This window comes from Hyalella azteca, unplaced genomic scaffold (genome assembly GCF_000764305.2).
Source record: "Hyalella azteca isolate HAZT.00-mixed unplaced genomic scaffold, Hazt_2.0.2 contig12821, whole genome shotgun sequence".
In the NCBI taxonomy this organism is placed as follows: domain Eukaryota; kingdom Metazoa; phylum Arthropoda; class Malacostraca; order Amphipoda; family Hyalellidae; genus Hyalella; species Hyalella azteca.
The window spans coordinates 336853-361328 of record NW_025942766.1 but is presented as its reverse complement, the minus strand read 5'-3'; the positions used below and the strand labels follow the sequence as shown (position 1 = coordinate 361328).

At 38.0% G+C, this 24476-nt stretch overlaps 2 protein-coding genes across 3 annotated transcripts; one reads left to right on the top strand and one right to left on the bottom strand.

Annotated features, from left to right (window-relative positions):
• Positions 1–735: 735 nt before the first annotated feature.
• On the bottom strand, positions 736–6433 carry LOC108667187 (SET and MYND domain-containing protein DDB_G0284059). The gene is made up of 6 exons (XM_018154180.2): positions 5946–6433; positions 5481–5710; positions 4815–5350; positions 4297–4418; positions 2409–2527; positions 736–2064 (listed from the first exon to the last, which is right to left on the bottom strand). The coding sequence occupies exons 1-6, from the start codon at positions 6069–6071 to the stop codon at positions 1044–1046; spliced, it is 2154 nt and encodes a 717-aa protein (XP_018009669.1). The 5' UTR covers positions 6072–6433; the 3' UTR covers positions 736–1043.
• Positions 6434–13690: 7257 nt separating this feature from the next.
• Positions 13691–22283, top strand: LOC108667178 (WD repeat-containing protein 18). 2 transcript variants are annotated; one of them, XM_018154169.2, is made up of 9 exons: positions 13691–13913; positions 15939–16017; positions 16239–16394; positions 16607–16848; positions 17302–17538; positions 19694–19801; positions 20621–20788; positions 21146–21303; positions 22217–22283. In XM_018154169.2, the coding sequence occupies exons 1-9, from the start codon at positions 13842–13844 to the stop codon at positions 22269–22271; spliced, it is 1275 nt and encodes a 424-aa protein (XP_018009658.1). In that variant the 5' UTR covers positions 13691–13841; the 3' UTR covers positions 22272–22283. The 2 variants fall into 2 exon arrangements, with proteins under 2 accessions (XP_018009658.1, XP_018009656.1); XM_018154167.2 differs by lacking the exon at positions 19694–19801 and adding an exon at positions 18808–18915.
• Positions 22284–24476: the final 2193 nt, after the last annotated feature.

Sequence of the window (24476 nt, the reverse complement as noted above, 5' to 3'; positions counted from 1 at the left end):
GATCGACTGGGCAAGTGTTGCTAACAAGTTGATGTAATCTGTTGCGAAGGATAAGGTGATCCATCACTTGACTGTTATACGCTTCCTCTCCAGAGCTGGGCAGCGCTACTTGGAAATGTAGCGGCCGCTAGTAGTGGCCGCTAGTAGTGGCCGCTACATGTAGCGCGCTACTGCCCACCTCTACTCCTCTCAGACTTTCAACCTTATTACATATCCGGTATGTCTTATACTACCAACCTATGGTTTACTTTGGATGATTAGACAAAAGTAAGCTTATGAATGCAGTGTATCTCGATCTTGCCACGACATGTTTCAGTGTTACGTAAGAATGTTTTTTACGTATAGTGAAGCTGTGTTAAGTTACCAGAAGCAGTGTTAAGCCTGCCTCATATACGCTGAAGATACAAAAATTGATGTAAAGGATACGTTAGAAAAGTTCAGCAGCAAGATGATCTAGTTAGTTTAGTTGACTTGCCAGACTGGAGTCTTTTGGCCCTCTGAAAAAGGTCAGACTGGAAAAACCATAATGCGCTAGAAATATTTATTAGATGTAAATCAGACCCTTTGGAAAAAGTCGAGTAACTACATATAAGTTTTGAAATAAAATTTATAAATATCTAGTCAAATAACCAATTTTTATATCTCCCCGAAACAAGCCCAAAATAATGTAAGAATCTTTGGACTACTTGAGCTTAAGGTTTTTTCCTACTCATATACAGTGACACTACTAAACTATACCTACTTCTGCTTTGCGACAGAGATGTGGTATAGCAGTACTTGTACCTAGTAGCCATAGTTGCTGGTAGAAACAACGCATAACATCTCATTTAATATTCATTTATTTTAAATTTTATGTGTTCTGATATTGTGAATCGCTTTATTGAGATTCAACTACAGGCATTGAAAGCAATTAAAACCACTTGAGAACAAGAATGATGTATTAGATGAACTTTTTCGTTAAGATTTAAGAACTTTGCTTTTAGTTAATTATTTCAGTTAGATTGAATCAGAAGTTTAAAAGTTCACTCTGTTCTAATTGATGTTTACTCCGTGTTGGTTGCTTCACAATGATTCACATTGCCTAGGGAGCTCATGCACTGGCGCATGATTTCTTGCACGTCTGTGTAATGCTTGGCAGGGTACACTGCGAAACCATCGAGCATTGCCTGATGCTGCACGAGCGTCTGCAGCGCTGTCTCGAATCTCCCGGACTGCATCTGCTGAATAGCTTTTGAATAATCTGGCAATTTGTCACTGATCTCTGAGACTAACTTGCCGTAGTCCTTCTCATCCCCACACGTTCTACATTTTTTCTTGAGACCATCGCCGAGAGATGAAGGAGCTTGACAGGTGCTGACAGGGCACCTGAACACCACTGGTTCTCCGCCCTGGTGGGGATACAGCGGCCACTGATACGTGCACGCATCGCAGCTGCAGTCGAACTTATATTGGTTCCTGAGAGCATCTCTTCGCTCTATCAAGGGTGTCGCATGGAAGAAGTAACCGTAGTTGTCCAGTATCTCCGCATCCCGCGGTATGAACCGCGTAGCCCTCAGTACGCATGCGGTCCCTACGTTGTAACGAGTCACATTAGGGAAGCAGCTGTGATTAGTCAAGGAAATTGTGGGGTATATTGCTCCTCCAATCTCCAGTGACTTGTTCCCTGCGATATCTCCTGTGATCTGCATCTCGCTTATCTCATAGGCATTGCATGAACTGCTCTGCAAATGCCGCAGCGCGAGCGTCGCTGTGAACTGCAGTTCTTCTTCAGTAGGTTTTGTGGGTGCGAAAAATCCTGCCGTGAGCAAGCAATGCGTGAGATACGCAGCAGAGAGAGCCCGCTTGAATAAGTCACCGAAGGTTCGTTTTGAAGAGTTGGTGACGAGGTTGAAAGTTGCGAGGTAGTCGTGAGGGGAATACTGGCCCTCCCAGCCCCAGGGCTGGTGGCCGCTGACGAGGATGTCATCGGGGCCGCTTCGTTCCTTCTGCTCTGCCAACTCCTGCTCCTGGCACAGCTTCTCCTGACTCTTCTTCAGTTTTGTCCAGCCTATCGTGCTCAATATCCTGCATTAATCAAATAAGTTATTATTCACACCACGAAAAAAAATTTGTTATGAGTCTGATATGATCTACTTCGACACATTTATCGATTGCCAACATTTTTCTTTGTTTCCTTTGATCTAAAAGAGGACTTAGCAGACATAGGTATAACATACGTTTTTTCTCTAAAAAATATTCACATTAGAAACTATTATCACAAATGAGGTATTATAGTGTCAGACATTGTATATTTTCTATGTGACCATAAAAAGGAGCTCCCGCACCTATTCTCGTGTAATGTACCCGCATTGACTGCAGTGTAACGTACGTGGGAGAGAAACTGCATGTATTTTAAATGGCAGAATCACCTGAATACGAGGGGTGCCATGTTGCCGAGAGCGGCGTCGTAGAGCAGCGTGAGGACACAGCACTGCAGCCTGTGCTGCTGCGCCGCCTGCCGAGCACATGACTCGCCGCAGTACTGAACCTATTAGAATAATAATAAAAATATAACTCAGTACTCACTGCAGTGAGTGACAGAGAGCGCATTTTCTCGTCGACGAAAACTTGAGGTCACGGATAGACGGACGGACATGGCGAGCACTAGTGCATTTTTTCCATACATGAGAAAATGCGCTAATAATAATAATAATAATAGCTGTATCATGTTACTCTCTCTTTTATGTTACTGATCCTTCACTTACATCTATGCCGTTTTGTAGCTGATCATATATTAATCTATTCGAGTATTCATTTCAGCGATCCAAATCGATCAACCTTCATTCATATACATCAGGACTGAGAAGTCGATCTTGTTGCAACTTGATATAGGTAACCGAAATTCGGAGCGGCGCAAGTCGTGAATCAGAAATAATTAAGGCGGAATTTACTTCATTATTTTGCCGCTTTGTTTTATTATCAGCTGCTCTTTGGCGTCATTCAGTTATTATATTTTTTTCACGATTTTTGCTCATTTGAGCCTTTAAATGGTAATGTGCGTGTTAATATAAGTGGATTCGGAAGTTGACCGTTTCAAAAATTGAAGCCCCATTAGAATTGACGTCCTTAGTTCTTACTGTTGTTATCTATTCCCGTACATTGTACACAAGAATTCTGAAGTGGCTTTCAGTTGTTAACCATCGGTCTGTAGCTCTTCTGCCTCCTATTCACTCGTGACCATCGATCATCGATTTTTGAATTTCCAGATTGCTATTTTCTTGCTTTGTTACCGAATATTATGTAAAAGAACTGCGAATTTTACGTCGTCACTGCAAAACACATTTTACGCTAATTTCTTTCATTGCAATTTCAGTGCCTGTTTGTTCTAGTTAGAAGGTTGGTCCCTAGGCACAATGAGTTAGGAGATTATTGGTTGCTATTTCGATTAATACATAAATGGTTTTAATTATCCCGACGCACATGATTCTTGATGTAATGATGGGTTTAATCAAGACAGTATACGTGATTGGGAATAATTATTGACTAACCCAATGATTATATTGTGTTTTTTCATGACGGGGCAAATAAGGGTTAATAATTGAACTGTTTCAATCACTGCGGTACAAAGGGTGGTGAATAGTTGAATGTTTTGCTCATGAAGGTGCAAAAGATAGTGAATAATTGAACGGTTTCAATCACCGCGGTGCAAAAGGTGGTGAATATTCGAATGTTTTCAATCACGATGGTGCAAATGGTGGTTAATAGTTAACTGTTCGGCTCATGATGATACAAATGATGGTGAATAGTTGAATGTTTTGCTCATGAAGGTGCAAAAGATAGTGAATAATTGAACGGTTTCAATCACTACGGTGCAAAAGGTTGTGAATATTCAGATGTATTCAGTCAGGATGGTGCAAATGGTGGTCAATAGTTTACTGTTCCACTCAAGATGGTGCAAATGATGGTGAATAGTTAAATGTTTTGCTCATGATGGTGCCAAAGGTAGTGAATAATTAAACGGTTTCAATCACTACGGTGCAAAAGGTTGTGAATATTCGAATGTATTCAATCAGGATGGTGCAAAGGGTGGTCTATAGTTTACTGTTCGGCTCATGGTAGTGCAAACGATGGTGAATAGTTGAATGTTTTGCTCATAATGGTGCCAAAGGTAGTGAATAATTGTTTCAATCACTGCGGTGCAAAAGGTGGTGAATATTCGAATGTATTCAATCTCGATGGTGCAAATGGTGGTCAATAGTTTACTGTTCCACTCAAGATGGTGCAAATGATGGTGAATAGTTGAATAGTTACACTTACTACAGCGCAGTTGTCACAAGGAACGTTGGTGAGCGACCGGCGGCAGCAGCGCAGGCATCGCTCGTGCAGTTGGCTTGCGTTCACCGTGTACGCATACGGCTGCTCTACCATCACCACGCTGCCTGCGTACAGAGAGGATATGCTGAAACTCTTTATTTTCCGATCACGTTTTCTTAGTTGACGTGGCATAGGTGAAAAATGAGATGCGTATGAACATTCTTTGCAACATGCTGATCGTTGCTGTACGGTCTACGTACGGTTTACGTTGCTTAAGTCTATTAGCATGTACTTATTTCATGTTAATTGTGCTTGTACAACAACATAACAAATTTCCATTTTCAGATGTTTCAGTTGAATAGTGAATTAGTTGATATTTTGAAATTCCTTAAATAGTTTTATCAAAGAACCGTAATCACACTCTGACTACTAAGAGTGTTTACTGTTATTTATCTTGAAATATTTAAAGCGACATTATTTTATGTGAGATCTCTGTAATGATTGCGATAAACGTCACTCACCAGGCTTGATGTCTCGGCTTGCGACGACAGCTCGGCCTCTTTCCTCCGTGACGACCACCCTAACAGCCACGCTGGCGCTCACTAGCTTGGGATGCGTGCCATAGGATAACTTGGGCAGCTTTCTGGATCTACTGACATCGCTTGCTGTTGTCGGTGCCGACACTTCGTCCAGTGTATCTGTGTTCCTAGTCGTGTTTTTCTTGGTACGATTCTCTTCTAGCTTTTTAGCTGACTCTTTTGATCGATTTTTAGGTTTGTTTTCATCTTTAACCATACGAAGTACCGTTGAAACTCTACCCGCTACCGCGGCTCGTTCGACGTTACTTGCTTTGCTCTTTTTCAGACTTTCTAAAGCCTTCGCAAAATTGGCTTCAGCTTCTTTGAATTTTCTTGCTTTGGCATTGCAGTGTCCAAGTATTTCATGAGCGTTCCAAAGTACCCCTGGAGTTTGCGTCGAGATGATGGCTCGTTTGGCGTCCACGAAAGCTTCTGTAAACTTCTCCATAAGCAGCAGCGCCCACGCACGTTTCATGAACCTGCGCATGACATACGACTTTAGTCCAAATATTTTTAATGTGTAATTTATGTAAAAAAGCGATCAGAACTGCATTTGCCTTTATTGAAAGCATCGTAAACCAAAGAAGAATGCTATGTTCATCCACATACCTTACGGCCAGAAGATGCTTGTCAGCTGTAGGAGTTTTCAGGATGGCTCTCTGTATCGCTTCCAGGGCTTTGTCTGCATTTCTCTCATCAACGACGAGCCTGTCGTACAAATCTTCACAAAATGCTGCCTCCTCGCGACTCTTGAAGGATGTTTTGTGTTTTAATGAGAGTTGTCTGGTCTCTGGTAAATTCCAAACGTAGGAGATTCGTTGTTGGTCCGATGAGCATTGCTGGGAAATGCAGTGAGAAGCGGGAGGGAAATTACATTTACTGAAATGTTTTGTAGTGTTTATGTTTATATTATAACCGAATATTCATCAGTACTTCATATTTTTTGTGTTATTATGCCCGGCTAAGCGACACCGGTTCTCACAGTAAATTTACTTGTTTAGTTAGCCAAATACTATTTCACGAATATGTATAACTAATGCGATACAGTGACTTTTTAAAATTACTACAACTTACTTGAAATTCCTTCATGACCGTGTCGAGAATGTTTTCACTTCTTATGCGATCGCACACTCTCGAATAAAACTCGCTAAAAGACACGTCTCCATCTGCTCTTTGCTCCATGGCAGTTTTTTCCTCCATTGAGAATTTTTTTTTTTTTTCAACAGCTAACAATCTCCGTCGGAAAAAAAATCCGTAAAACTGCAGTTGCAAATTTTATGATTTTGATACGTCGGATGAAAGTCGAGTCTATTTAATTACTCGACTAACGAGGTTTATTTTCTACGTCAACACTGGCACGAGGTGAAGAAACACAACAGAAATTCACACAAAAATCACGTTCATCGTGAGGAATTCGGTAGACATATAAAAAAATTGCGCTAAAATTTATCTTCCTCATTTTGCGCTCTGTCGAGTTGTACAACTAATGTGTAAATCAATGCACTAGTTATAATAATAAAATACATTGAGCTGCTTGGCATAACGGAGCTGTGAGCTGTGCACGAGCTCTCCAATTGTGGTTATTTTGGGAGGTTGCCAAGTTCTTCAGTCTGATAAAGCGACAAGCGAAAAAATCCCTGCCTGCACTCGATTTAAATCTAAAAAATTCTCTATAATCCCATGTCATATGCAAAATATCAGTTTTTTGTAAAAAAATATCGATTGCAGCACGCTCATACATTAACTGTTATTATAATATGCTGATTTGGTTTTCTCCGAACCAATGACGATATTAGTTATTCAATTGTGACAAATAAATTACATTTTAACTTTTTACTAATGACATATTACCGAATTTTCCTTTGGTATCTGCTTCTTTGTTCATATTTTTCAACCGAAATGCAATTATTAAATTGAGACATAAATTACATTGGAACTTGTCACTAATGTAATACTACCAAATATTCTTTTGACATATACGCTTCCTTGTTGATGGTTTTCAACAATCTAAAAGTAATATTTCGAAAATACATGTCTGATTAATCATGAATGAACGTGTTTCAAAATTCAGCGTGCTCATTTCTGACCCATGCTCTTGGTTGGAGTTGGACTTAGATGCACCGTGCACGCGGACCGGCGAACGCGATCTCTTCCTACTATCAAATGAAATTGTGATGCGTGGCTGATGACTGTTGCAAAGGCCTGACACTGAAATGTATTTTTTTCTCAGACTCACCACGCCACAAGGGCCAAATCGAGGACGAAGAATCCACCGCAGTGCTACTGGAGACTGGAGTACTGGCCATGTTTTCAAGTGCTTAGGTAGTCCGTGATCTGGGAAGCTTACGAAGCTAAAACCAGCCGCAGTTAGTAATGGGCTGTGGGTAACTGACTCTAAGTAATGACCTAGGTACATGAGTCGCCCGTCGCCGCACATATGACATACTCGTGTCGTACTGGCGTCTGGCGGTACTGCTGACTGCACTCCACTCACCTGACCGGCTGACAGTCTTAACGACCAAAGTGTTGTCGCTGTGTTGACTGTTCACTGTTGACTGTTGTGGGGTGTGGGGACTGTGGGCCGCAACTGGCACTGGCCACTGGGTGCCCAATGCTGGATTGCTGGGTGGCTGGGCCATCATCATTCATGGTCCACTGAGTGCACTGACCCCTCAGTGACTCCAGTCGTGATGTTAGTGCCCACTGTCCAGTGCCCACTGCACTTAGTGCACTAACTATGAAATTCTAAAAATTAAGGTCCATTTATTACTTTTGATCCACCTCTGCCAATTTTTTGATCCAAAAAGTTAGGCAAGATAGAAAGGATAAAAATAAGAGATATTAAAGTTGCACTTGGAAGCATAGTGGCAAAGCAGAGAGTTTTTTAGACTCTCCCTCAAGTTCAGTTTTGAGTCCTATAAGTAGACCAGTAAACTGAGTAAAGTATCCTGGATACCAGCATCATCATAATAAGAAATTGGTTTAAATCTTGGGTAAATGAGGAATTAAAAATGAACCAATTCATAAAAATATCTGGTTTGTCACTATGCTTGGAAGAATCAAGAATGAAGGTCGCAATTTTTAAATTTGAAGGTCAATTTGCCTTCAAGTCAAGCAAAACCAGGCATGGAATATATCTAGGCCTACTTGGCAAGCTGCACTGCAACTAAATTTTTGAAGCCATGGTTTTATTTTCATGGATTTGCCAGTTGTGATTCAATTTCTTTGAGCCTTGATTTAATTTATTTGAGCCATCAATTTCATAGCTCAGCTATTAAAAGCTATAACTGTTTTTATAGGAAGAATATTATGGTTTGAGACTTTTAAATACCGGTACGTCTGTGAATATATTAGGAATACTTTAAGTATACTTGTATTCGCTGATTTCAAGTCGTAAATAAATTAATAGATAATTAGTTGAGATGTTGGATTTAGACACATGAAAACTAATTCCGACACAACTTGAATTGGACACACACAGATCGTTCAAAGCTTTGTACAAAAATTGAAATTTGCTTAATTAAAAGCCTAATAGCTGTTAATTAAAACGTAATTTTGCCAGTTAGTAATGGGCTGTGGGTAACTGACTCTAAGTAATAACATAGGTACAACCGTACATGAGTCGCCGACTCGCCGCACATAGCCTACTCGTGTCGTACTGCTGACTGCACTCCACTCACTGCTCACCTGACCGGCTGACAAGTCTTGACGACCAAAGTGTTGTCGCTGTGTACTGTGTTGACTGTTCACTGTTGTGGGGTGTGGACTGTGGGCCGCAGGCCCGCAACTGGCACTGGGTGCCCAATGCTGGGTGGCTGGGGCTGCTGTGCCATCATCATTCATGGTCCACTGACCCTTCAGTGACTCCAGTCGTGGTGTTAGTGCCCACTGCAGACTGCACTAACTATGGTAATGGAATTCTAAAAATTAAGGTTCATATATTACTTTTGATCCACCTCTGCCACTTTTTTGATCCAAAAAGTTAGGCAAGATAGAAAGGATAAAAATAAGAGGGATTAAAGTTGCACTTGGAAGAATCAAGAATGAAGGTTGCAATTTTTAAATTTGAAGGTCAATTTGCCTTCAAGTCAAGCAAAACCAGGCATGGAAATGATGGAATATATCTAGGCCTAGGCTACTTGGCAAGCTGCACTGCAACTAAATTTTTGAAGCCATAGTTTTATTTTTATGGATTTGCCAGTTGTGATTCAATTTTTTTGAGCCATGATTTAATTTATTTGAGCCATCAATTTCATAGCTCAGCTATTAAAAGCTATTTACTAGCTGGCAGCTGCAAACTTTTAACTAAATTCCATGCACATGTTAGGCTACTCCTAATCTCTAATTCTACCCTAAAAACAGTTAAAACTAACATTTGTCTTCACTTGAGAAGTTGAGTGGAAACGTATCATGTGATATTGCAGTGATATCAGTCTGACTGCTCTGACATGATTTCAACTATGCAATCTATAAGGAAATGTTTTAGGTTGACTTGTTGTTTTGTTGTGTAAAATATTTTGGCAGGATTGTTGAAATAGTGCAGATTGCGGAAGTTGGAAATTTTATTAAATGACCTGTTAGTGTAGCTCAAACTGCTATTTTTTCAATCAAACAAAAATACATGACATTAGATGGTTAGAGCCACAAGATTTCATACCTACTGAAATTATATGATTTTAGAGAAGCACAACTAATTAAAATTTATGCAAGTCAAGCACAACAAATTAACATTTATAAAAAAAAATTCTACCACCAGTAAGAGTTGAACTTGAACTTGAACATGATGCCCCATCAGCCCCCATGAAGCTATTTCACAGGAGCATATTACACGCTCACTCAGTGAAAGAATTAAATTAACTGTATTTTTTATCAAATTATATGGTTAGCAATGCTCTGGCACATAGTGGCAAACCAGTGATTTTTGTAGAATCAGTTCATTTTTAATTTTCTTATTTACCCAAGATTTAAGCCAATATCTTATGTATGATGATGCTGGTCGGGTATCCATGATACATGTCTGGTGTACTTATAGGGCTTGAAATTGAAGGAGAGTCTAAAAAAACTCTCTGCTTTGCCACTATGCTCTGGCATGAAATATATGCCTACTTGGTATTGTTGGTAAGCCGCAACTGGATTTTTTCAGCCCTGCTTTTATGGGTTTGCCAGCCTTGATTCCATTTCTTCAAGCAGTGAATTCCATTTCTTCAGCCCGTGAATTCCATTTCTCGAACATGAAAAGCCATTTCCAAGCTGCAAACTTATTTACAAAGTTGCATGCCAGCGTGCTTTGCACTGCAGGGTGCAGAGTTTGCTAGCTGTGTTGCCAATGCCAATATATGGATTTATAGCCCAAACGTTGCCAGCCATCTTCAAGATGCATTGCAGATTAAATTCAGTGCAATTAGAATGCATGATATGGGCTGGTCCTTTCTTACCCCATGAAGGCTGCGATCCTGTCTTACCCCATTTGACTATATACTGAAATTATATGATATTAAAGAAGCACAACTAATTAAAATTTATGCAAGTCAAGCACAACAAATTAACATTTATAAAAAAAATCCTACCACCGGTAAGAGTTGAACTTGAACTTGAACATGATGCCCCATGAAGCTATTTCACTGGAGCATATTACACGTTCAATCAGTGAAAGCTAGCAAGCAAGTAAGCAACTGCATTTTTTCAAATTATATGGTTAGCAATGATCTGGCTGTTGGCATGAAATATATACCTACCTACTTGGTGAGCCGCAACTGGATTTTTTCAGCCCTGCTTTTATGGGTTTGCCAGCCTTGATTCCATTTCTTCAAGCAGTGAATTCCATTTCTTTAGCCCGTGAATTCCATATCTCGAACATGAAAGCCATTTACAAGCTGCAAACTTATTTACAAAGTTGCATGCCAGCGTGCTTTGCACTGCAGGGTGCAGAGTTTGCTAGCTGTGTTGCCAATGCCAATATATGGATAATGGGCCTGAAGAATTAAGTTCAAAAGCTCCACGGAGCCAAACCCTAAGGGTTCAAAGAAGGCTTATAGCCAATAAGCAAATTGTGACGAGCGAACACAGGGGCGCAAACATGCAATTTAGTAACTTAATAAAAGGAAAACACATTCGCACAAACACAAAATCAGAAAAAGACAAAAAGATTTCGCGAATAAAGCAAATGGTTTCAGGATCTGATCCGCACAGTCGTAAGTCTAGTTCATCACTCTTAAGATAAAGCAGTAGGCAGACGACTTCGCCTACTAATAAGTGACTGTCGACAAGCGTAATTACAATAAAGGTTTAAACAATTAAATGAATTTTAACAATCTTCAAGGAAACGTTTTGGGTTGACTTGTTGCTATTATGTTCTGCAGGATATTTTGGCAGGAGCATTGAAGTAATGCAGATTGTGGAAGTTGAAAATTTTATGAAACGACATGTTCGCAAAGTGCAAGCCTCAATTTTTTTAATTGAACAAAAATACATGGCATTAGAGCCAAGAGATTTCATATCTACTTAAATTATATGATATTAGAGCCACATTATTTCAGACAAAAATAGGACTTTTCCCGACCTTGTAATGCTGCCATAAGTACAACATTGCAACCATAAAATTATGATATGGAAGTACTGTAACTGTAGTATTACAGTTTCTGTATTTACTGACATTACTATAAGTATTAGGGTAGTTTCACAAAATTATTTAAGAACAGATTCTGAAATAGAAGAAACATTTCCATTCTTATATATAAATGGGATTAATAAAATATATCTGCCAAATCCTTTCATTGTCATTCAATTTGGGATGTAATAATGACAATTTTACCTTTGTTCCTAGGATGCCATTTTTACTGGCTGCAGCTATAAAATTAAATTTAAAGAAATAAATTAAAATTCAGTGCTATTAAATTCAATTTAACTTTTTAATATACCATATGGTACATGCTATAGAATTAAATTATATTATTAAAATGTTTAGTTGAAAATTTTAATTTAAAAATTAAATTAATTAAATTGCATTGAATTATTTAATACACCTTATTGAACTACATGTCAAAGCCCTCAATGAGTTATATAATACAATAATTGCCTCTTATAAACAACAAACATTTTCTAAAAGACACGAGATGTTCAAAAACTCACAATGGAAGACAAAAAAGTTCAGAATTTGAAGTGAATTATGACAAATGACAATATCAATGTAATAGGGCAAAAACATGAAAAAAAGTTATATCAGGATTCAGGATGCGTATCAAGAGGCGTTTGAATTTTGAAACAACTGTCCATCAATAAATCTCGATATGGAATGTGAATCAAATCTATTTATTGTGAAATCAAACATTCAAATTTGACATGACCAAAACAATATGTGTTACACTGCCTTGTCCAATGTCTACATGGCAGCACAATGTGCTTGTATGCCGTGAAAGATTTGCAGTTTATCACATCATTTTCTGTGGTTTTGAAATCTTTGTAAGTATTGGTGAAATTGATGTAATTTTTTTTTAGAACATATTCATTGCAAAAATTTATCAGATGCCTCTGGTAAATGACTAGTGAATGTATTCGAGTGAGGTGTCACCAACACAGTATCAGATTTCAAACCACGCAAGATATTGGAAGCACGGCAGTTTCTGATGAGCTCAGTGTACGGTTTCAATTGTCACTGGGGTGTAAGATGTAACATGGTAGGCTTTCTGATCTATTTTCTTATATAAACGTGAGATTCTCACTGTGAGAATATATTACCTATCCAGAATTCCACACTGGTTAGCAGCTTTAACGTAATGGCAGATTAAATATGAGTTTTTTTGGTGAATTATATAAGTTTTGATTTACTACCGTAAAATGGGGTAACTTAGACCACTTTTTTTTTAAATGATGCCATTTTCTTACTTGCTAAATTAAACTTGAATTGAAAGATGCAAAATACAGGTCTATATTCTAGGTTCCCTCACCATAAATTGCTTACTCCTGCCTCTCATAGTTTTTATGTAATTTCAAAAAAAGTGACGGTCTTTGTAACCCCAGCTCTTGGGGTATCTTAGACCAGGTGGTAAAATCAATTATATTTTTTGGTAAAATAACTTTCAATGAACTTGAATAACTTGAACTTCAGGTTTTGGTGCATTGTAGTAGAACTCTATTAGTTACATATGCAAATGACAGATTTGAGGGAAGTGTCATAGTTTGCAAATGGGGGGCACCGCCCCTGAATGGGGGAACTTAGACCACCTAATGTCAGGTGTGAAGGGGTAATATTGACCGACATGGAAATTAAGCAAAAATTACCATATATAAGACTCTGTTGAGTCTGAAACATAAAGAAAAAACATAATAGGTGTATCAAACATGAAATATGTAATATATGGTAATTTTAAATTAATTTCCAAGCCAGTCTATGTTACCCCGTCAGGGCTGACATTAGGTGGTCTAAGTTCCCCCAATCAGGGGCGGCGCCCCCCATTTGCAAACTATGACACTCTCCTAAAATTTGTCATTTGCATATGTAACTAGAAGAGTTCTACTACAATGCATCAAAACCTGAAGTTATTTTACCAAAAAATAAAAAAATTGGTAGGGGTACTCTGACAGGCTTTAAATAATAATTTTTTTTGTGGGTCACATTTTTTAACCTATTGGATATGCAAACTTTTTAAATCTTTCTATTGTGTTGCATAGCCTCAGTATTAGGCCTTTAATGCCCCTTGACAAAATTTTTCTATGTCAAATAGTTTTTGAGTTTTGGGGTTTTTGTTAGAAAAATGAAAAGTGGTCTAAGTTACCCCATTTTACGGTGCATAACATAATGTGTTTCTGTATTCTAATTTATAGTTTTTCAAAACATTTTCAAAAGAAGAAACCACCTTATAGAACTTTTAACTTGGAAACCTTCAAGTTAAAGTTAATCAAATTTGATTGAGAATTTGAGATTTGTCTTGACTCTTTGTTATAACTCATTACATGCAATATTAATAACTGAATATGTACATGATGGAAGACCTCATCAATGCTGTAATTGTGACAGCTCCAAACCTGGCTCCCAGTTCTGCATATGTGAGTATCTGTATTCATACTTTATTTTGCTATTAGTTATGAAATTCCTCATGTAATTAATGTTCTACATTCTTTTACATAAAAATGACATTGCCTAATAAAAAATAGATTGCAGAGAGTAAACAGACATATATCTGAACTTCTGATGACATAGTGCCAAAGAAGAACATTTTTTGTCGCTCTTTCTCAAGTTTATTTCGAGTCCTATCAGAACCGTTGAAATGGGTGAGAGGGGATGGGTGGGGTAAATCAGGACAGTCCTCTACCACTGCATAAAAATATTATAGCAGCAAAACTAACTGAAATACCTAATGCCAAACTAAAAATAGTTGCATCAACTTCAACATTTTTCTTATATACGTAGCATGAAGAAAGGTAAGAAATCATACATATACTAGCTCTAAAAAAACCCTGAAAAAATGTTGAAAAGTGATATTTTGAAAAAGTAGGTACTTCTGCTGTCTGTAGTAGAAAAATTTGCCATATTAAAAAAATTTTTTCGAAAAAATGTTGATGATGGGTGTTGGCTGTAAAGTTATACTTCATTCCAAGTAAGAAATTAAAAAAAAATATATTTTTTTTATTAATCATTAGAAGTTAACTACATATTGAATGTAGGAATTTTAAGTCACTATTCATCTTAGATCTAAAATTAAATTATTTAAAGTCTTAACTTCTTAACTTGGGTCAGTCTCAAGCCTGGTCTATGGGTTTCAGAATCACAACCCCCCTCCATGACCAGGCACCCTTTGCCAGGACTGATGACTACCTACCGCTGATTGTAGAATTGCACCATGTCCCCCATTATTTTTGCTAGGGCACCTGTAAGGCAATGCATTGGAATTTTACAGGCACTAAATGTGAATAAGGAACATAGAGATGCTCAATCTATCCTGTGCTTAACAGTAAATATGACAATCTATCTTATTATAGGTTTCCAATCAAGATAGGAAAATTTATGTATACTTTTTAATAACTAACAGTGTGAATTCAAAGTTTCTTCTGCAGTTTATTCAGCAATTAGGCATTCATATTATGTGCATTCATTTAGTAGTACATAGCAGAAATTTCACTGGTCAAAGAAAGGCAGGAAAGCTCTTGACATGGCTCAAAAATTAGATATTTTCCTCATGTAATGCAAATCATTCCTGGGGTATATATATTTCTTTTCTGAACCTTGGCTGAGCTTTCCTGTAATTTTTGTGGCCACAAGATTTTTACTACATGAATTGTCTGATTTATCTCCTCTCTGTTTATTATGGTACAGGATTGAACCAAGAGATTACAAATTTACCCAAATTACCAATAGAACTTTGAAGCTTTATTGTTTTAAGGAAAAGTTTAAATTTCCATTCTTGATTCAAATCTTTTACTTGTGAAACAAAGTAGAATCCAGGAGGCTAAATAAATGAACCTATCAAATTGGATCAAAAACCTTGAAACTAGACTTTTCTGTAATATACCTAACCAATTTAGGTTATATTTTGGTTTTTTGAAGTAAGCAAGTGACCAGGCTTGATTGATCTTAAATATATGGACTATCACTCCTCTAATTCAAGCCTGCTGTTAACTAAAATAATGATTTTCGTTTGAGGAACGAAAACAATCTAATTAGAGCTCGGAGTTTTAGGCTGTTTGCTTTATACATTTTAAAGCTCTATTTGATCTTTGGATTGTTTCTTCCTCGAATTTAATCGTAGCGAGAAAGAAAAAGGAAGAAAGCAGCCTTTGGCAGCTTTTCTACCGTTGACCTTGAGTGGTGCAGCAGCAGATGATAAGCAATTTTTGCTATCATGCTATGATATTTATGTATTTTGTAAAATATTGTAATTGATGTCCTTGACTAAAATTAATTCAAATTTGAATCATTTTGGAATATGAGCTACCTACACTTTATTAGCTACAAGATAAAAAGCAATATATTTTGGCCTTCCTTTTGTTTCCCTTGAATAATGCACTATTAAATTAGAGTACATAAATGTTTCATTGTGGTTATTCAAAAATCCATATTTTTTCCTGGATTAGGTTTATGATGTGCTGACTGGTACCACCTTGCACAGCTACAAAGGACAGCAAACTGTCCCAGGGACACTATGCACTTCTGGTTTGTGTTAAAATTTTTTATTGTAATTACTAGGGATTTTTATAAGGATCATTGCAGATGCCTGCTTCTGACTTGAAGTGTCTGTGTTATAATATCTGATGCACATGAATGTAAATATGCTGGCATGCTACTCCATCTATTTATATATTTTAATTTATTTTAAATCATTTGCTGCCATTAGGTTGTTTTCTCTTTTTTCATATGAATATTTACATTTGCAGGCCCAGAAGAGTTTGTGTTTGCAGCTTGCAAAGAGCGCTCATCAGTGCTGACCTGGCAACTCAATAGGCATGAGTTGCTGGATATTCGACTCTTTTTGCCTGGTCGAGTGACGGCCATGGACGTCTCTCCTACACCTCCTACCATGCTTGTGGCTGGTAGGTTGCTCAACTCATTTTAAATTCATTAAGATACTCATTTAATTTTCTTGAAACTTTTAACTAGGACATTTTCCTCTTATAAAAAATAATCAACAGATAGTCCTTTCTTGCATGTAAAATATCATCTGATGAATATACCTATTTGCACTTGAAAAAAATACGATGAACAATTTGTAATTTGTAAAAATTCAATTAATTTTTATTTGCAGCCATTGGGGAAGTGATGCACGTTTTCAACCTGGAGTCTGGAAGTCGAGTGCTGCTCATCAAACGACATTTTCAACCTGTAACAAGCATAGCCTTCTTCCCTTGTGGTGCATACTTTGCATCTGCAGGTGCTGATGGCTTCATGTACGTGTGGAGTGTTGCTTCAATAGTAGCTACTTCTGCTCAGGGTGATACCAGACAGAACGTTCAACCTCACAAGCAGTTAGGACAGCATTCTGATAAGGTAAAGGTCTCATTTTATTTTCAAATTAAAGTGATATTCAAACAAATTTTGAATTCTGCAGCTATTTTTATTGCTTAAAATTGAATGGCTCATTTGTATCTTTATTAATTTGGTATGGAAATTGTGTGGTTTTATTGTATTAAAATTGACACATTGTCTTGTGTTTTCTGAGTTCATGATAGCAGTGAATGATATAAACTTCCATTGTTCCCCAAGCTGTGGGATGTATCACCTCAAATTTTGACATGTTGGTTTTGTTACGAATGTTTGTATACCTGTTATGTATGTACATGTTTTATACCATTTATTATTTCTCAAAGTTTATTAAAATTATTTTATGATAGGGGCATTTTTTTCAATACATTATAACTGTACACTCACTATAAATCGTACCATGTCATACATTAGACCCATATTATATTGTACATGGATTATCTGTCACCTTGGCTGCAGGTAACATGCATGCACGTGAGTGGTGGCACTGAAGGCCGCCTAATCAGTGGGTCTGCAGACCACACGTGCCGTGTATACGACTTGTACACTCTGTGCCTGCTGTACACCATCGTGCTCAGCTGCGAGGTCACCGCCGTGCACATGACTCTCATGGCCACCAGGATCATCGTTGGCACGCAGGCTGGCCAACTCGTGCTGCTCGACATCAGTCCTTACCAGACCGCCTCCACCATCAGGGTAGATGTCATATCTGTCCTTAACAGACCGCCTCCACCATCAGGGTAGATGTCATATCAGTCCTTACCAGACTGCCTCCATCATCAGGGTAGATATCATATCAGTCCTTACCAGACCGGGAGGTGGTAGTCCCATCTATAGTATAGAGTCCTTACCAGACCACCTCCACCATCAGGGTAGATATCATATCAGTCCTTACCAGACCGCCTCCACCATCAGGGTAGATATATCAGTCCTTACCAGACCGCCTCTACCATCAGGGTAGATGTGATAAAACTTTGTCAGCCTCTCTCGATTTGGCTTGGCTCAGTGTGACTTTTTTATGGGCTTATCTTAAATAAATTGTTTACAATGACAATTACAATTACCAGAGGCTCCGTAGATATCATAAAACTTTCTCATCCTCTCTCTCTCTGTCTATATATATATTTATGTATTCATTTAGTTTGTGAGAAATTTGTGTGTCATCAGTTGTTCAAATGGCTCCAGCAATTTATAGTCAACCTAATTTCTTTATTTGTCGTTACTCCTGAAAATGAACAGGAACATATAGGATGAGTGGAAACGCCCATTTGTTCAATGTTCAACTTGGATGAAAATATATTTAAAGTTCATTCTTAAATCGGTAATTTAATGATAGAGATAGAGTATTTTTATTCTTTTCTATGTACATTTTTATACATAAAATGATGTGTGCTAGGGGAGCCAAAAAACGGACTGTTTTTACTTGTTTATCCAAAATCTTCTTACGAAATTAGCTAAAGGGAACTCCTAGTCACTTGGGACAGTTCCTTAATATTTCTACGTTGATCATCAGGGAGTATATCCGTAATTTTTGCAACTGTTTCTTCAGTGTCGTAAGTGGAAGGGCGACCTAAGAGAGAGGTCGTCAATTTGACACTTCCCTTTTTTTGACGTGGGAAACCACTCGAAAACTTGCTTTCTTCTCAAAGCATCGTCATTTTAGGCTGTCCCAAAAATATTTGTAAAATAAAAAAAGTGTCAAAAATATTTGTAAAAACGAAATACGGCCTTCTAGGGCAGCAATGCTTGGCACGCATACTGGGGAAATACGGTACCACCAAAACTTCGACCATCACACACGCAGCTCATTTTTTTGGTCACCTCTTGTATTTATTTGAGCAAAATTTTTTTTATGGCGAGCAAGCATTTTATTTTGAACTTAGATAATTAGCATGTAAACAAATGAATGTTCGTAGGTGCACTTTTGCTTGATTCTAGTTAACAATATCTTGTTTGGTTTATTAGTTGAGAGACGAGCTGTGCAATGCGTGCCACGAGGGCCCCGTGAGCGCCGTTCAGTTTCTGCTCTCTGGCACCACAGTTGTGTCAGCTGGCGATGACGGCGAAGTTAAGGTTAGAACTAACTACTATAATTTATGTTTTTGTCTATTTGATCAGTGCAAACTTCAATTAAGTTACTTCTTATCTATTCCAAATTTAAGTATTCCTTAAAAAAAAAATTTACTTATTTATCCAAAATCTTCTTACGAAATTTGCTAAAGGGAAGTCCTAGTCACTTGGGACAGTTCCTTAATAATTAATAATTAATTAATTAATTAATTAATAATTAATTAAAATAATTAATTCTACGTTGATCATCAGGGAGTATATCCGTAATATTTGCAACTGTTTCTTCAGTGTGGTAAGTTGAAGGGCGACCTAAGAGAGGGAGGTCGTCAATTGACGCTTCCCGTTTTTTGACGCGGGAAACCACTCAAAAACTTGTTTTCTTCCCAAAGCATCGTCATTGTAGGCTGTCTGTAGCATTTTATTCCCATTTTTTTCACAGAAGGAAGCAAAATTTCATAGTAGCAAATTGCTAGCGCAAATCAGACATCATCAAAGAACGACGAGCACGGAAAAAGTGTCACAAAATATTTCTAATAACGAAATACGGTCTTCTAGGGCAGCAATGCTTGGCACGCATACTGGGGAAATGCGGTACCACCAAAACTTCGACCATCACACACGCAGCTCGTTTGTTTTGGTCACCCCTTGTATTTATTTGAGCAAAAATTTTTTTATGGCGAGCAAGCATTTAGAAGTTAGATAGTTAGCATGTAAACAAATATGTGTTCATAAGTGCACTTTTGCTTGATTCTAGTTACCAATATCTGGTTTGGTTTATTAGTTGAGGGATGAGCTGTGCAATACGTGTCACGAGGGCCCCGTGAGCGCCGTTCAGTTTCTCCTCTCTGGCACCACAGTCGTGTCAGCTGGCGAAGACGGTGAAGTTAAGGTTAGAACTAACTACTAACTACTATAATTCTCTTCTTGTCTATTTGATCAGTGCAAACTTCAATTAAGTTACTTCTTATCCATTCAAAATTTAAGTATTCCTTCCAAAAAAATGATTTACACCTTTATTTGATGTTCGCCAGATTAAAACATGCTGTATGCAAGTACTACAATGTAATTTTTTTTTACATTTTCTAATATCCTTCATATTTAATGGTCTCTAACTCAATATAAATTTATTTACCTAAGATTACACTTGTTACTTCTTTGTAATTGTATGGTTCCCAGAAATTAATCTCGCTTAAGGAGACTACAAATGCACTGCAAAGAAAACCTTTTTCAATTAATTTTTTTCAATGAACTACTTTGAAATATTTGAATTTTTATGGTAAATTTTCTTAGTATGTTTTCTTATGGTCATGTTATTCCGTATATGTATTTTTTCAGGGTAAAATTTTTAAAGTAAGTTTTCTTATGGTCAAGTTATCCCATATATATATATTTTTTTAGGGTAAAGTTTTTAAAGTAAGTTTTCTTATGCTCAAGTTATCCCTTATATGTATTTTTTCATGGTAAAGTTTTTTAGTAAGTTTTCTTATGGTAAAGTTATTCCTGGCCCCTAGTTATATTACATAGAATTACGAGTGTTAGCACTTGCTGGTATTCGCTGGTAATTGTTTTCTTCAGCAAAGCCAAGTTGCAAATAATGTTAACTTAGTGTATGGTGGATCTGTAAATTTAGGTAACATAGAAAAAAATATTAAGTGTACAGAATATTAATGGGGTTTATGATTGGCAAATCTTCATGTATGTGGCACAGGTTTGGGCAGTCGAGGAACGCACGGACGGCGTGGCAGCTTCGTTCGAGCAACGGTCCGCGGGTGCGGAGGAGGAAGGCTCCACCAGACTGAGACTGACGCTCCAACGAACCCTGCACCGTAACAAGGGGCCGGTCTCCAACATGCGTGTCTTGCTCATAGACCGCAAGGTATGGCTTATAATTACTGCTGTGTGTGTATCTTTTGTTTTACGGAAAACTCCCGCCTCGTGAAAATTGTACTGTCAGAGCTAGTTTCTACCTATATCTCGAAAATTATTTCGTGTGTGTTCAGTTTTTGTGAATGGACATGAAAGCAAAGACAATGTTTTTTTAACTCGACGTGAGTTCTACCTACCATTTTACGCCATAGTAGTTCAAAAGCCTGAATTTATCGCAATAATGAACGACAATCATCGCCTGAAGTAATTAACGATTCATTTAAAAAATCGCTAATCGCCTGAAACGATTTCTAAAATATCTTAGTATGAAAAAGAATTTATTATTCACCACTTCTTCTGTGGGCAGCAACTGAGTGGAGACTACGAGGACCGGCCCGGCGTGCAGGAGTTGGCGTCTTTCCAGCCCCTGGCGTGGATGGACACGGCCGTGACCGTGCCTCCTCCACCCCCCGCCATGCGCACCACCGACAACAGTGTCGCCGCGCATCTCATGCGCCAGTTTACGTAAGCAGATGAATTCTNTATTCGTGGATATATTCTTAGATATTAGCTAACCCTGTGAAGTATATTCGTGGATATATTCTTAGATATTAGCTAACCCTGTGAAGTATGCAGTCATCTTGTGGAATAAAACAGGTGTAATGGGCCATGTCAACTTAAGTACCACTGAACTAATGTAATTTAGTTGTAATTCTTAAATATTGGCTTGCTCTGTGAAGTATGCAGTCATCTTGTGGAAAGAACCGTTGTAATGGGCCATGTCAACTTTAGTACCACTAAACTAATGTATTTAGTGTTAATTCTTAAATATTGGCTTGCTCTGTGAAGTATGCAGTCATCTTGTGGAAAAGAGCAGGTGTAATGAGCCATGTCAGTAATCTTATTCGAGACGCATGCTTCACTTTGCCCGAGTCACATTCCGCTCCGCAAATTTTTTCTCATAACTTTCTTGTTTATTACGCGAGGTTTTTTCATTAAATAAACAAATTACGTCAGCTCACGTCTACATCCTGTCGACAAGTATCTGCAGTTTTGTATAATTTATTCACCTTTTTTCAATTATCAAATTACAACAAAATATATTGAATGAAAGTCATTATAATTTCCTGCCTCAACACGAGCTCCTGCCTCATGTGGCGGGAAGCTCGTTTCGCTGCCTAATTAAGGCTTCCTCCTACAAAACTTCACCAATCATATCAATGATGACGTTGCTCGCGATGCATAATACATAAATAGTTTTTATTATAACATCCTTTTTTTCCAGAAATTTTTGAGAAACATTTATTTTTCCTGGAAGCTCCAGCAGAAATGAAGTTGATAGCAATGTAGCAATACAAAAGCCAGAAGAACTGGATGAATATTCTGTTTAGGAGAAACTTTGTATTGTCTTTATGTGTGATTGCTTCATTTTGTGCAGGTTGGAGCATTGCCATGATGAATGGAGGTCCATTGAGTTCCTTCTGAATAGATGAGACTGCATGTGAGCTGGAGTGTTTTTAACCTTATATTCTGATTTTAATATTACCAGTTGTAGGAATTTTTTTCTGCGTAGTATAAGTCGAATTAAACAATAATAGAAATTACTGTTCGACTTCTCGTCAGTTTACGTCCTGCTGTGTTGTGAATGAACAGGTCGCACATGTGCTACAAATAATTGAATGCTACAGTCCAAGCGCAGTTTCAACGCTTCACTTGCTTCTTGCGGTTTGAGCGAATGCATTCTGCTGCTGTCTGCCAGGGCCTGTTGAGCTGTGCTGTGGTTCGGGTGGTGCGCTGTGGTTTGGGTGTTGTGTTGTGGTTTGGGTGGTGCGCTGTGGTTCGGGTGGTGCGCTGTGGTTCGGGTGTTGTGTTGTGGTTTGGGTGGTGCGCTGTGGTTCGGGTGTTGTGCTGTGGTTCGGGTCTTGTGCTGTGGTTCGGGTGGTGTGCTGTGGTTCGGGTGTGTGTTGTGCTGTGGATGTTGCTCTTAGATGAGTGTGTTGTACTTTGGTGCGGCGACTGCTTTATTCAAGTAGGTTGAACTATTTTTTCGCATTTATTTCGTTCGAAACATAATCCTTAATTACAAGAATGGGCGTAAAATTTCGCTCTGCCTTTTCTGTTTCATATACTTTTCATATATTAATATATTTTAAATAATGCTGAAATGCGGTCAAAATAATTGTGTAAATAGTCTCTGGTAATGGTTAGGAACAGCATGAACTAATATTAACAACATAAACGCTCTCATGTGGACTGTATTATGTTACGCTGCTACAGGAACTTTGGACTCGGTATCAGTTTTCTAGCAAACTCTGCGATGGTAACGGATGAGTCCGTTGCTTGAATTAGCCTTGATATTACGTGAGGTGAAAGAGCACGGTGAATCCAGCGACAAAGGGAATATCATGTCGGAAAGTATTGTTAATACACCAATCGTTGAAAACTGTAAATTAATTTATTATTTAAAAAATTGTATTGCTACTTAAGGTCATGATTACAGAATACAGGGTGATTCACGGAAATTTTATGATTTGAAAGTTCAATAAAAAAACTAGTAAAGACATCATTACAATATAAATTTTATTGAAAAATACATTACTTCAATTTTTGTATCACTTAGTTTTAGAGACCTTGGGGCATGTTGGCGATGGCTTGGCATATATTGTTCTTCAAATGAGTTAAGGTCCATGGGCAGTCATAGTAAACAATTGCTTTAAGATAAGCCCATAAAAACTGAGCCACTGTCACACTGAGCCAAGCCAAATCGGGGAATCGAGCCAGCCAGAGAAAGTCACCTCTCAATGAAATGAGGCGCTCTACAAAATGTCTCAAACGGAGACGACTCTGCAAAACGGCCATTAAAAAGGGTACGCGTCGACACCAAACGAACGCTGCTTACTTGTCCAATGCATAGTGGCGAGTGACTAGGCGGGACACAAAACTTTATTCCTTTGCCTTTCATATGAACTACTCCCCGCCCTTTTCTACTACGACATCTGGCTGGGGAAGTTTCAGTGAGTCACCCTGTAGATCGATCGTGGTATCATTAATGTGGGCAATAATTGAAGAATTCTTAGAAGTCACGAAATAGTGACCGAAATAATCATGAAAACCTCAACGCTTGAAATGACTTTTACCAGACCTAACCTATGTTCGTGCAGTTCAATTATGATTATTTTAAAGTAGTAACTATGACTAGAATAAAATCTTGTGATATTAAAAAAATGACTGGTACGACGCTACTCTTCGTCGGTGGCAATTGAAGACTTTGTACATACCGCTTTGAGGTATATTAAATTTGAATATGAATATATTACGCTCGGAATGATGGGTTAGACAGGCATTTTCTTATATAGCAATGAAAGACTTGACATAAACCGCTAAGATGCATCTTGGTTTATAATATGAAAATATTACCATCAACATAAAACGATATACTTTAGGGGCAATTGAAGACTTGATACATTGCGATAAGGACTATCTTAGATTAGAATACTAACATATTACTCTAAAGCGCCTGTTCTTCAGTGGCGATTGTACACGTTATAAACGCCGAAGAGAAGAAAGATGACGACGCCCCACACGGCTTGGTGGCCTGGGGAGCCGTTGACTCCCTGATTGGTGGCGCTTTGTGTCAAAAGCCGTGAAGATGCCCGGCTGCGTTACGCTAGGGAAGGTATATGAATCGCACTGTGGAC

Bases quoted from the DNA above. Each gene is read 5' to 3' on its own strand.
- LOC108667187 (XM_018154180.2), bottom strand. From the start codon at position 6,071: ATGGAGGAAAAAACTGCCATGGAGCAAAGAGCAGATGGAGACGTGTCT. The intron at 5,351-5,480 runs GTATGTGGATGA...TGTCATGCGCAG, and splicing joins AAGCATCTTCTGGCCGTAAG to GTTCATGAAACGTGCGTGGG. The intron at 4,419-4,814 runs GTGAGTGACGTT...CTCTGTACGCAG, and splicing joins AAGCCGAGACATCAAGCCTG to GCAGCGTGGTGATGGTAGAG.
- LOC108667178 (XM_018154169.2), top strand. From the start codon at position 13,842: ATGTACATGATGGAAGACCTCATCAATGCTGTAATTGTGACAGCTCCA. The intron at 13,914-15,938 runs GTGAGTATCTGT...TTCCTGGATTAG, and splicing joins TGGCTCCCAGTTCTGCATAT to GTTTATGATGTGCTGACTGG. The intron at 21,304-22,216 runs GTAAGCAGATGA...CATTTTGTGCAG, and splicing joins CATCTCATGCGCCAGTTTAC to GTTGGAGCATTGCCATGATG.